Source organism: Crocodylus porosus, unplaced genomic scaffold, assembly GCF_001723895.1.
Source record: "Crocodylus porosus isolate Cpor-Errol unplaced genomic scaffold, CroPor_comp1, whole genome shotgun sequence".
NCBI lineage: Eukaryota > Metazoa > Chordata > Crocodylia > Crocodylidae > Crocodylus > Crocodylus porosus.
The window spans coordinates 10,227,406-10,239,834 of record NW_017728948.1 but is presented as its reverse complement, the minus strand read 5'-3'; the positions used below and the strand labels follow the sequence as shown (position 1 = coordinate 10,239,834).

Genomic DNA, 12,429 nt, shown 5'->3' with positions numbered 1-12,429 from the left:
CTGCACCACTTCCCCTGGAAGCCGGTTCCAGGCCCTAGCCGCCCTGACTGTGAAGTAGCGCCTCCTAATATCTAATCTAAACCTACCCTCCGCCAGCTTGTGACCGTTATTCCTGGTCACTCCTGGCAGCACACGGGGGAACAGGGACTCCCCCAATACCTGCTGATCTGGGGTCTTTAAAAGGAGGCTAGATGAACACCTTGCTGGGGTTTTTTGACCCCAGTAGTCTTTCCTGCCATGGCAGGGGGTCAGACTTGATGATCTGCTCAGGTCCCTTCCGACCCTACCAACTATGAAACTATGAAGTTACAGTCCAAAAAGCTGAAATAAGTCCTTTTTACTCTCCTTTACCCTTGCTGTTTTGAGTAGAAGCTCTGGTAAAACCCTCCTGCAGCTATGGGAACAGGCTGAACTAGCTGGGTCTTCAGTTGTAACCCACACATGGTCTGCTTTTGATCAACAATCCTAACTACCTTCAAGGAGCTACAAACAGGAGTAAGACCAATTATAAAAGGGCATTCTGCAAGTAAATAAGTTTTCTAGCCCCAGATATGCTGGTTATTCCCAGTATCCCACCAAGTTCCTCAAACCTGACCGTGACTTAAGTTTATCTCCAACCACCATGAGTAGGATATTACCAATTTTACCAAAACAGACCACAAGCCAGAGCAGACAAATTCATCTTTGTATTCATTTGCCTATAAGATATTTTATACTACAGCTCAATTCCCACCCATAAGACATTACATAACATACCTGAAATCTTCTCTTGTTCCACTTTATCTTGGTGTGCAAGCCGGGCTGCAACCTCCTCTGGTGGTCGTTCTTTTAGAGCATGGGAGTCTTCACATGCACACTCTTCACCTATTCAGAAGCAAGGAAAGGGAAAACAGAAAAGATTTAATGAAGAATCAGAATGGCTACTCCATGGCAAGTAATTTTGCTATTTCCTTTTGAGACTAACACTGGGAGCTGCACTTTACAAAAAACAAACTCTGCAAACCATCCAGCAAACTTGTACCCTTCACCCCTGCCCACAAGAGTTACTGTGGTTGACCCTAACTCTTCTTAAAGTCCTGGATAAATGTATAGACATCATACAACAACAGGAAAAAAACAAAACAAACCACAACATAGGAATGGTCCGATTACAGTGTTAAAGCAAAGCAGGGCAAGGATGAGTGCTAAGAAACTCTTAGCAAGCTAAACATGAACTCTGATATGATAGACAAGAACATTTTTGTGTGTGCTCTGTTAGCACAGTGGAAAACTTCAGGCTGAGCCCTTAGCCTGGCTGACCACAGAGAAGAAGCTCTCTGACTGAGCACAGAGAAGAAGCATATAGTGAAATGGAGCGGTATTCTGCTTTCCCGCTCTAAGGGCACTTCCAGATGACTACAGACCATTTGTTTCCTCGGGACAAGTAGCAGCAGCACAACTTGTGCCGCTGCTACTTGCCCCCAGGGAATGGCCAGCACGACTCCTTTGACATGAGGAAGCAACTGTGCTGGTCTCAGCAGCCTTACCTGGGGTCCTGGGAGTCTCCCAGGGCTGCAGCCACAGCAGGAAACCTGAGTGGCAGCCAGAGGATGGTTCCAGCCAGACAAGTTCTGGTTTTGGGGAGCATGTGCTGCTGCCACATGTACTACTCCACTTCTTTCCAGCGTGGGTTCTTTGACCCCAGGATCTCCCAGGGTCAAAATAACTCCCCCCGCACTGCAAGGTGGCATTGCAGGGGAATGCCTGCATGTGCAGCGTGTGGTGCTGCAGACAAGTCTGCAACATCACATGCTGCATGTCTATGCTCATCTGGATGCAGTCTGAAAGGCTGTTTATCCCAACTCAAACACGTTCAAAGTGAACATTCAAAAGGTTATGACCTAAAGAAGTTTCTGAAAGCCTGAAGTCTACAGAAGAGCTGAGAGGACAGCCCAAATCTCTTGGCTCCCAGTCCTCCTCTGTCAAGCACAAGGCCAGGTTGTCTATTAATGCTCACACTAACTCTAACAGTAGGTGGTGCATATTCATTTACTCTGGGCATTATCTGTTGTTGTATAAAACCAATAAAATGCCTTATTTAGAAAAACTGAAAGTACTACCAATGTACAGGTGCTATTGTGTCTTTTATAATATCATAAGTAATGCCTCTTCACTGAGGCCTTGAACAGTCAGCCAAGCGCAATTCTGACTAGGAAGACACCAATCAGAGACTGAGTGGCCTGTGCACAGTTCAGATTTTGCCCAGAAATCTTTTATCAAAGGACTTGAGTTTACACATGTCACTGGACTCAATCTTGCAGTCGTTTAGCATGCAGAACACCCACTGAGGTTGGCGAGGTGCAGTATGAAGGAGGCAGACAGGATCAAGTCCCTAGATCTGAAAAATATCTAAATCATTTAAGCACCTGGTGCAGCAGGTTTGTGTTTTCCTTCATGGTGTTCATGCACATGATCTTTTCCACTCTCTTCATCCTGCATACCTGGCGCGGGGATTGACACAGCTTCACCTGCTGCAGAAATGATCTGAGCTACTTCTGAGCTTGCTGTATATACAAACAGAAGTGGTTAAAGACAAATAGTATCCTACATATCTTCACTTACATGCTTTTTATCATGTAGATAACTCCATGTACAGTACTATTTCTTATGCAGCGAGAACCTTCCATATCAGGAGTAAATAAGCCATGTACTCCCACAAGGTGAGGATCATAAATGGTAGAAGACAACCAGACCCTAATCCCACCCAATTTCAGTTAAGGTGAGGGACAGTAGAAAGAACGAATAGAACTTAATAGACGAATTTTGCTTGACCCAACTTTAAAGGAACTTGGCAATTTGTCCACACTAAGCCTCTTGCACCTGATGAAAACTCTAGAAGTAAGAAACAAGAATCCAAAAATCAAACTCCTTACTGAACACTGGTACAAGCCACACAGTCCAGCCAATTGAAGTGCCTGGCTGTTCAACTCCTAGATTTACGTGGAATTTCTGGATTTGCATTAGCTTGTTTAAAAAAAAAAAAATCAAAAAAAAGAGGATATAACAGCTATGGGCAAATTTCCCCAACACTGTAATAGTTAAATCTCTTATAACAAATATAATATAAACAATATACAAAACACCAGTCTGAATAGCTATGAACAGCTTCACCACCTAATAAGGCAGTGTGAAATGTATATAAAAAAAACTCTTGTTCTTCCCTTCAGATTAAAGGCCATCTTAATATACACTTATTCACAGTTACCTTCTTTTTGTTCCCCTAAAGTTGCAGGAGCTTCTGTTTTACTTTTCTGGGATTTGGTACCGGGCAGATTTGATTCTTTCATTACCTCTGTTACAGAGGAGATTTTCAGAGCACCAGGTTGTATCTTGAAAATGAACAAACAAATAGGATTTCTTCAAAAAAAGTAATATTTAAATAATTATAGACTCTGACAGTATATAAAGACTTTATACTCTAAAACAGTGTTTCCCAAACTTTTGATACCTGGGGCACACTTTTTCTGGATTACAATTGGTGGCATACCTCATTCTTATGCCCAAGAAGGGAGAGTGTACACATGCAGGTGTAAAAATTGTCAGGGCTTGGAAATTTGGCAGGAGGGGAGCGGTGGCAGTGGCCACTCTTCGAGGCAATATTAAAAAAAGGAAAAGAAAAAGCAATGCTGTATAGGAGCAAGCAGATTGTTACTACTTGACAAAAGTTACACCAGAGAATGGCAGATCAGATTTTCTAAATAATCCAAAATGTTACTAGAATTAAGAACAAAATGTGTTTAAATTTTCTGGTTATAGCCTTGACTGCATAATGACCTCATTTTCCATGGTAAATCATTTTACATAGTAAATTTAGACAGAAGAGAGGGCAGGGCAGACCCTAATCTTCGAGGCTGACTCATTCAGAGAAGTATACACAACAGCCTACTTCCTCCAATAATACTGATATATAGAAATTTGAACAATCTGCCTCACCAAACATTGGATGTACTCTAAGGAGCTTAGCAGAATGAAGAGAACTAATGTATATAATGGGGGTCAAAGATCCAGCCCATGGAGCCATTTCGCAGGGCCCAGAATGCTCCTAAGGGTGGGAGGGAAGGCAAGCAGGGGCATATGCATATCCGTGGTATGGGAAAAGATGGGACAGGGGGACAAGTGACCACTGTCTTAACCCCCACACACACATCCAGCCAGCAAGACACCTTGAAGTACAGATCCAACCGAGAGGAGTTTGACACCCCCCAATGTAGACAGTTTGCAGACACTAAATACAGTAATAAAACAGTCCAGTGGCTCTCACACAGCATTAGATAATGCAGACTTCCACACAGAGTAATTCATAGTTTGCTAACCCATCCCTTAAAACTTCTTTGAGACATTCAGCTTAACAAGATCAAACTGAAAAGAAAAGTTTAACTTTAACAGCACAGTCTCAAAAACAAAACAATTCTTCTCCCTGTTGCCACTTACAGTCTTTATGCACTTCTAGTCAATGTCCTCCCTTAGCGGTCACTCTGCCAAGCTACAACTAGATTAAGTCTTTCTTCATGGTTAATTAAACCAGACAATTTCCACTCAGAAATAAAATCACATGTTTTTCCCCTGAAAGAAATCTTCAGTTTACTTCAATATTCTACTTCACGGCAAACTGCCTTGATGGGAGGACATCCATTTTGGCAGAGGAGGAGTAGAAGACAACCAAGGGGCTCTGAGTTTAGGCCAGACACTCACTGATGTCCAAGAGAAATTCTAAGGGATCTTCTGGCTACTATCTCCAAGTTAGAGTTCTGCCCATATCACAATCAGCACTAAAAAAAAGTTATCAAGCCTGTTCTGATGGAAAATGTTAAATCTTGCCCTTCAAAATGTAGAGCGCCAAGGGTAACACTACATCCTTGCTCACTTGATATTAAGAATCTTACTAATTATCCCTCAGAGCCCTTTTTTCTGAGTAGGATATGAAGATCATGAGGATGAAGAAACACGATATTCTCTAAGTTTCACGAGAGGAAGAATACAATCATTTTACTGGTAGATGACTTCACGATAATAGATAATAGATCTAAAAGTCAGGTATCAACGGTTATTTCACCACTGACCACAGGCTGTAACTGCTATGGCTATGAATTCTGGCCTATGAACAGCTGCACTGATTTCTCTTTAAAAGGAGCTGGAAGTTAGTACTGAGCTCATCTGCTTCAAAGGGCAGGTGGCTACAAGGTTCTACCATGTTCCTCCACCCATTCCCCATTCAAGAATGAATGGGAGAAATTATCAGACTCTTTATTTAGGTAAGTCAGGGCAGTCATGAAGCAGGCAAGCACAGAGCCTACACATCCTCTGTGCAGCAGGAAGGGAGCATTGCGGGGGGGGCCTGATGCCCACAGTGATGCGGCCCCTGCAGGGTATGAGATTGCAAAGCTGCCCAACTTCTTAGTGGCTGAAGGTAAGTTAATGAGACTATTTAGCTTATAATGCATTATTAGACAAGTGACAGTCAGGTTTCTGTCACTTCTGTCAGATACTGACACTACAGTTAATAATATTTCCCCAAAACCCAGATGACAGCCACAGTTAGAGGTGTGTCCCGGAGAGTGACTGGGACAGGGGAGCTCTGATTTTCCATGATAAAAGACAAAAATCAGATGTCAAAATATATAGGTATTTAGAATTAATTGTATTATAATGATTACGGTACTGGTAGGATTCCAAATAGCTTTAACATTGTAAATATATTAATAAAATATTGCATTCAACTGATACCTAGATATATAGCTGTGCTTCATTTTAATTGCAGAAAAACATGTATTTTGGGGTTTTAAATCAGAAAATTTTGGATTTTTAAGAGAAAACAAGAACCCTGGAATACGACACACAATCTGTTGTTCTCTCTCCCTCCTATGTTTAATAAATTTCTAAAATGTTCAGTTCTCCTCACACTAAATCAGGCTGGTCTAGCATATTTCTTAACTATACTTCCAAGGTTAACTATATTACATGTTCAGGAATAGAAATGGAAATGTCATCAGTATGCCATCTTTTACTACCCCCTCTACCTTCTGCAGATCATTTATGATCAGACACAAAAATACAGCCACATGACATCTTACATGTCAAATAAAAACAGGCTTTTAGAATCCATATACCAAAATTCCCTTGAGACTGTTGAATCAAGTTAACATGTAAAGAGTAGTGCAAAACTCTATTTAATTATAAGATAAGGAACAAACAATTTCCTATTTCATATTCTCTTCTACTGACTTACCAATTACTTTGACTCAGCTTTTATTATATACTTATTTAATTTCAGATCCATAAAGTGCCTTCCTTTTTTCAAAGATAAACAGGAACATACAATGATTTTTTTTCTAAAGTATGCTGCTTTCATATGTCCAGGCTCTAACATATACTGAACTAAGTGTCATTTGGAGTCTGCAAAACACAGCAAATGGTTTTGTAAAAGCGTTCATCAAAAAAGAATACTCTGTAAACTTACCGGTTTCTTTGGCGTTGGTACACTATACGGGGCAGGACCAAGTGCCACCTCAAATAGTTTATCAGAGTATGGAATGGTCTTTTCTACATTCTCCCGGAAACGTGGATCATAATTAGCATACAGCACAGTACCACCAACTCCTCCACCCGCAACCAAAACACTTGCCCCAATGATTTTGCCTGCAGAAACACTGGAGAAAAGAAATAAGATTGAGACTTCTTTAGGTAAAAGTCAAGCCAAGCATATGGCAAATCATTTCTGAGATTAAAACTGCATAGACTTTAAATTGTTAGTTTAGCTCTGAAAACTAGCCCTTTTGAAAAAAATAAGGCCTATAAGTATTCAGTGTTCACAACAATTCTAGCCCCTCTAAGCAAATCTAAATTGATGTTGCTAAGTTGAAATTCAGTCAAACAGTCACAATATTGCCACTCTGAACTTCATAAAATCTGCTTCAGAAAGAAGAGGCACAACAGAAGCAAGCGTTCTCAAGCAAATTGAAGTCTGTAGCTTATAAAGAGCTATGTTATAACGCTAAGAAAGATATCTGGGGCTGCAACTTTCCACATTATTTACAGCCGTGAGCAACCAGCTAACAGACTCTTAAGAGTCAACTTTTCAAGAGAGTTCTTCACCCAAAATTGGGATCAGTTTGCCACAGAAGTTTAAGATTGGTTTCAAATTTTATCTGAATGATTGCTCCTCCAGCACCAGAGTCCATACTGGGGCACCAGTTCAGGAGGAGCCAAAGCCAGAAAACTCCTGATTAACCACCTCACTCTTCTTGGTCAACTCCCATCCAGCCACTGACCCCTTTGATGTGGCTTTGCCTGAAACCTGGTGGATCAAAGCATATGCACTTTTAATATTTCTAATTTTAAGTCCATGCTAAGGGAAATTGCAAGCTAACTTACTGTTCCCGAATTAGACCAACAGAAGTGTCAATACTGCCTATGAAACACTACATACCCCGAGTCTCCCGATGTTGCATATCCACGGCACAGCTGTGACGGACGGAATGAAGATCTACCACACCGGCAATTCTAAAGAAAGGCAAGAATCAAATATTGCATGCAATTTATTTTAAAAGTCTTTAATGTTCTACTTTCAACCTAATTCAAATCTCATAAAAAGATATGTTCTGGGGAACATATAAAATGCATCAGTAAGAGGTGTAGAAAAAAACAAGCAACATCAAAACAAGATTTAGTTTTCCCTAATAAAAAGAGTCTACTCTAATGAAGTTACAATCACTTCCAAATTAACAAAAAAAAAAAAAAACCCTTGCAAGTAAAAACTTTGACTTATATTACCAATAGTATAAACTATTAAAAATCAAAATGATTTAGGGGGGAGGCGGGGAAAAGAATCTCCTCCTCCATTTTTGCTGCCTGATTCTATTTTGCCCTTCACTTTGGATAGTACAACTGGACTAGCTGTTTCACTTCAGGATTCTGATGCATCAGCATAACTCAACAATAACTTAAGATGCAGACAGTGACAAGCAATGTCTAAATCTTCAAGTGATTTTCATTTGCTTTTAAAGGAAAAATCATTTCTATAAATGTTCAGTAAAACTCTAGATTGTGGGCCAAAGCTACCATCTTCTTAGAAGAGCTATATTGAAAGCCAGTCCCTTTATGAACAATTAGAGTTTTAGTAACAAGAAGCTAGATTCAGCTTTTAATAAGCTAGGTAATAAAGCTTGCAATGGTATTATGTCAAGTCCTCATTGCCATTACATTTCCTTTGACTATGAAAACGCTAACAGGAAAGATCAGTTAAACCAGCCCAACCAAGTCATCAGAAAAAGACCTTGTCCCTCTTAGCAGTTCTAACAAAAGACAAAGAAATTAATATCTAATGGAAAAGTACAGGACTTGCGTGAAGCATGCAGGTCAAAGGATAACACTTTCTCTCCCCATTTAGTTTAGACATGAGGCAAGCTTTACATCCTCAGAAATGTAACCAAGAAAAAGAAGTTCTATTTTGATCATTTATACTTTGAAATAAATTCATGGTTTAAGATATCTTTACTCTGTTATGATATTAGTCCCATAATTCTTCAGATAGGGTAGAACATGAATCAGGAACACAATGCACTGATTTCTTATTGTTCCCAAAACTGCAGCCAACTCCTTTTAATTAGCAACAGAAATCTATGGGCCCAGTGACAGGAAATACAGGTTTCTTACTTGGGCAAAGCTTCTTTATAAAGAATAACTTAGCTGCAGACATAAATGAAGTTTATGGTGTATGACGAGGCAGTCAGGAAACACAATTTATGATTGAAGTCATCAGAAAGGAAACCCATCAGGTGTTGACCCTTTATAAACACAATACTTGTCATTATTTCTTTTAGCAGTTACTACTTGAAGAGGCTTTTCCATTTATCACTTTATATCAGGGGCAGGCAATTATTTCAGGCAGAGGGCCGCTTACTGAGTTTTGGCAAGCCACTAAGGGCCACATGACAAGTAGCCAGGGGCAGATAAATATTCATTTTCAAAAATTTTTAGGGCCCTACAGGACACATTTTGCCCACCCCTGCTTTTACAAAGATGCCACATGATTCAGAAAACTCCAGTCCTTCATGTTCATTCATTTCTTTTTTTTGACAACAGAAATAAGAATAGAGCAATTATTCTGTTGCAAAAAACTCACAAAACACACCAAAGGTCAGAAGGTTTTTAACACTATGGATTCCTATTTGAAAATCTGTGTTTATCTTGTGAACCATGTTTGTACATCTAACAGCGCTAACATTGTGCAGCACCCTTGAAAGGATCTCAGTGGACCCCAGGATATTGCAACACCTTGGTTGAGAATTGTTGGTCTACACATAACAATCACAACTTTGGCCTGCAGCACGCAGCTGGAATTTAGACATGCTCACCAGGAACAGATAACAATGTGCCTACTTGAACCTCCCAGTGAGTCGGGTCCAGATACAAAGGAGATATAGTAATGAAATACACCTGTTTGTACATTTTCATGATAAACAACGTTCCAGAATCTTGCACACAGGTAGGAAAACTAGTTTCTCTCTTTTTACACAGCTTTAGATCTGCTATTACCTTGAGTTGGGTTCTTTTGGCAATTGTTACAACACTGTATTAGCAGTAGTTACAGCTCAGAGCTGACCCAGACAACTGCACCGTAGAAATTATTGCAACCAGCCCACTATCAGTGCTCCCACTGGTGGCAGTACACTGGTGGGACAACCTGACATAGTCTTAACTTGGACAAGACTTTACTGACTGCCCTTAAAAGATGAAGCAGAGGTAAAGAAAAGGTGGAAGCCAGGCAAACCTTCCCTACTCAAACAATGCTGAAGTGTTTTGGTAAACAGAGACTGCCCCTCATCTGCTTTTGAACAACACACCTTTGCAAGGACAAGTAACAGTGGCACTGTTTCACAAAATGCTTTGTGCTCTTTTGTCCAGTTGACCAACAGTTACTACATCGAGTCTAGATTAATAATTCATAAAGTCACTAGTTAATCTCTTGTTCCACTATTTCACTGCCGTAAAACAACAGGAAATCTAAATTGACACATGATAGTCTCTCCACAGACTTCAAAAAGCTTCTTTCTGGTTGTTTGTTGTCATTTCCTGAGTCAAGAACAACACGTTTTATTTCTGCTTACAGGAGCCAAGATACAAAAATGCCTTTTGGTACAGAATTGAACTGACAGCACAGCTCCATCAATCTGCATCATTCTCTAGGGCAGAGGTGACTAACCTGCATCATGAGTGCCATAAATGGCATGGGGAGCCTCCGTGTGTTGGCACACAGCAGATCAGAGGTGGGAGCAGAGCAGCAGATCGGGAAGGAGGCAGAGATCAGTGTGATTCTTGGGGAAAATACAAGGGCTTAAATTTGTGGCAAGCCTGCCAAAAAATTGGCTCTTACTGCCCTAGGGCATGCCAAATGATAACTAAGAAGATATTAAGGCTTTATTTTACAATTCAGACCAAAGGGAGCAAATTCATGAACCAGCCATTAACACACATCATCTGCTTATTGCAAAAAGTAAAATACACAGGAACTGATATACGCTTTCAAAAACATGTTCCATATTACCCAACAATATACCCACTAAGCTAGGACCTCTTGAGTAGAGACCACAATTACATACGACTGCCCTAACAGCTTCTAGAATTAAAACCCTTCCATCCAACAGTCTGCCTTTAGTTCCTGGGCCATTTAAAAAACAAAACAAAACAAAAAAAAAAAGCCAACCAACCAACCCACCCCCCACCCCCCAAAAAAGCTGTTTATTTTTTGATTATCTCTGCAAGGCAGCAGTTGTCTTTATTTGCACAGTACAATGTCTAAAGTCCAAAGCATCTTCAGACCTTATCTAATATTTATATTCTAGGAAGGAGAGTGACTCAGGAAACAAGCAGGAAAGTGCTACAAATATGCCATGCGCTTCTGGCATCTGTAGTAGCACCCCCTCTGAAGCCAAGGAGGTGGAGGCCATCTCCCTTCAAACTTCATCTCTAAGAACAAAATAAAGTAACAAAATAAATGGGAAGGCCACTTGCAACCCTGAGATGATTTACACACCCATATTCCAGAATATAGCCCCATTTTCCAGCCCTACAGCAGTTCAACCCTGACTTTCCAAAATTGGTAAAAATTCACCCAAAAACCTCAGGACCAGAAAGGAAGGGTGTGTGTGTTTTAAGACTCCTGAAATACATCCAGCAGCCTCAGAGTCATTCTATATTCCCACCTCACAGCTCAAACTTTCCACAGCTTACAAGCCTTGCCCCTTAAAAGTTGTCAGATGACTTGGCACGGAGAACTCTGCAGCCTTACACAGCAACAAAGAGCTGCTGCAGTAAAACAGCTGGCCAGCTCTGAAGCAGTTACACGTGAACTATGAAGCCATCGTACCCCTGATAGCGGTTGTTTTGGTCGTTGCTGAGCTCTGCGGTTGGAAGACCCTAATGTACACAGCAGAATGCAGCAAAACCCCAGGACAGTACAGTTTATATGCTTCTATAATGAAAGATGCATGACACTGAAATCAAACACTTGTCTAATCTACACAGGCTTAAGATCCCTGGACAAAAATTTAAAAGACAGCTTTAAAAAGAAAAAGCACCAAGCTCCTAAAATCTCCCAATGAGAGACAAGGTCAAAGCTCCAGAAATTATTTTCAGTTGGCTGTCACAGAGAAATATTGTTCCAAAAGTTGGCCAAGACAGCCAGGTCCCTGTACTGTCCCCCCACCACTGGCAGTAGGGGTCAGGCTCCTTGAGAATTAAGTCACAGCTACTCCTTGCTTAACGTCGTAGATAAATTCTTGAAAAATGTGACTTCAAGCAAAAGGATGTTAAGCGAATCCAATCATGTCACAGTAGTTACCTCCTAGCAGGCAGTGGCCAAACAACATTACAACTGAACACCGCACAACTTTAAACGCATACGTTCTGTAATAGATTAGCGACGCAATAACGAAGCGCCATTAACAGGGACGACGTTCAGTGAGGAGTACCTGTACAGGAATGGAGATGGCAGGGCTAGTGACAGGACATAAGGCTATGCTTTAAAAAAAACTCACGACCTCAAACAGAAGCAGCTCTCACACGTTAGGAGTTCTGCTATTTATAGGACACTTCAGCGTTTCCCAAGAGACAAGGGCCCTGGGGCCAGCAGAGGTTATGACATAAAGAGGCAGACGCTGAGACACAGGGCCTTTTCATGGCTCCAAGGTCATAACTGGTCTGTCTGTGGCACTGGGAGCAGAAGCAGGAGAACGGAAGTGGCAGGAAGTCACAAGCAGGCGAGGTCATGTCCTTCCAGAGCCATGAAGGAGTCCAGCCACTCAGGTATTTTTAGTGTCCCTCGACTCCTGTGGGGTCGGACTCTCCCCACCCCCGCAGTGCTTGTGCCGCCTCCGCTCCCAGATCCTGATC

General features: G+C 41.1%; 1 protein-coding gene across 1 annotated transcript in view; it reads right to left on the bottom strand.

The window, feature by feature from the left end:
- The window catches only part of IMMT (inner membrane mitochondrial protein), a 45,412-nt gene that overhangs the window by 32,442 nt on the left and 541 nt on the right, over positions 1-12,429 (bottom strand). Inside the window, exons 2-6 of the mRNA XM_019552660.1 lie at positions 7,466-7,539; positions 6,497-6,686; positions 3,245-3,368; positions 2,406-2,543; positions 757-864 (exon numbers count right to left, since the gene is read on the bottom strand). Of these exons, the coding sequence (XP_019408205.1) occupies positions 757-864; positions 2,406-2,543; positions 3,245-3,368; positions 6,497-6,686; positions 7,466-7,539 (634 nt within the window). The remainder of the gene's footprint in view (positions 1-756; positions 865-2,405; positions 2,544-3,244; positions 3,369-6,496; positions 6,687-7,465; positions 7,540-12,429) is intronic.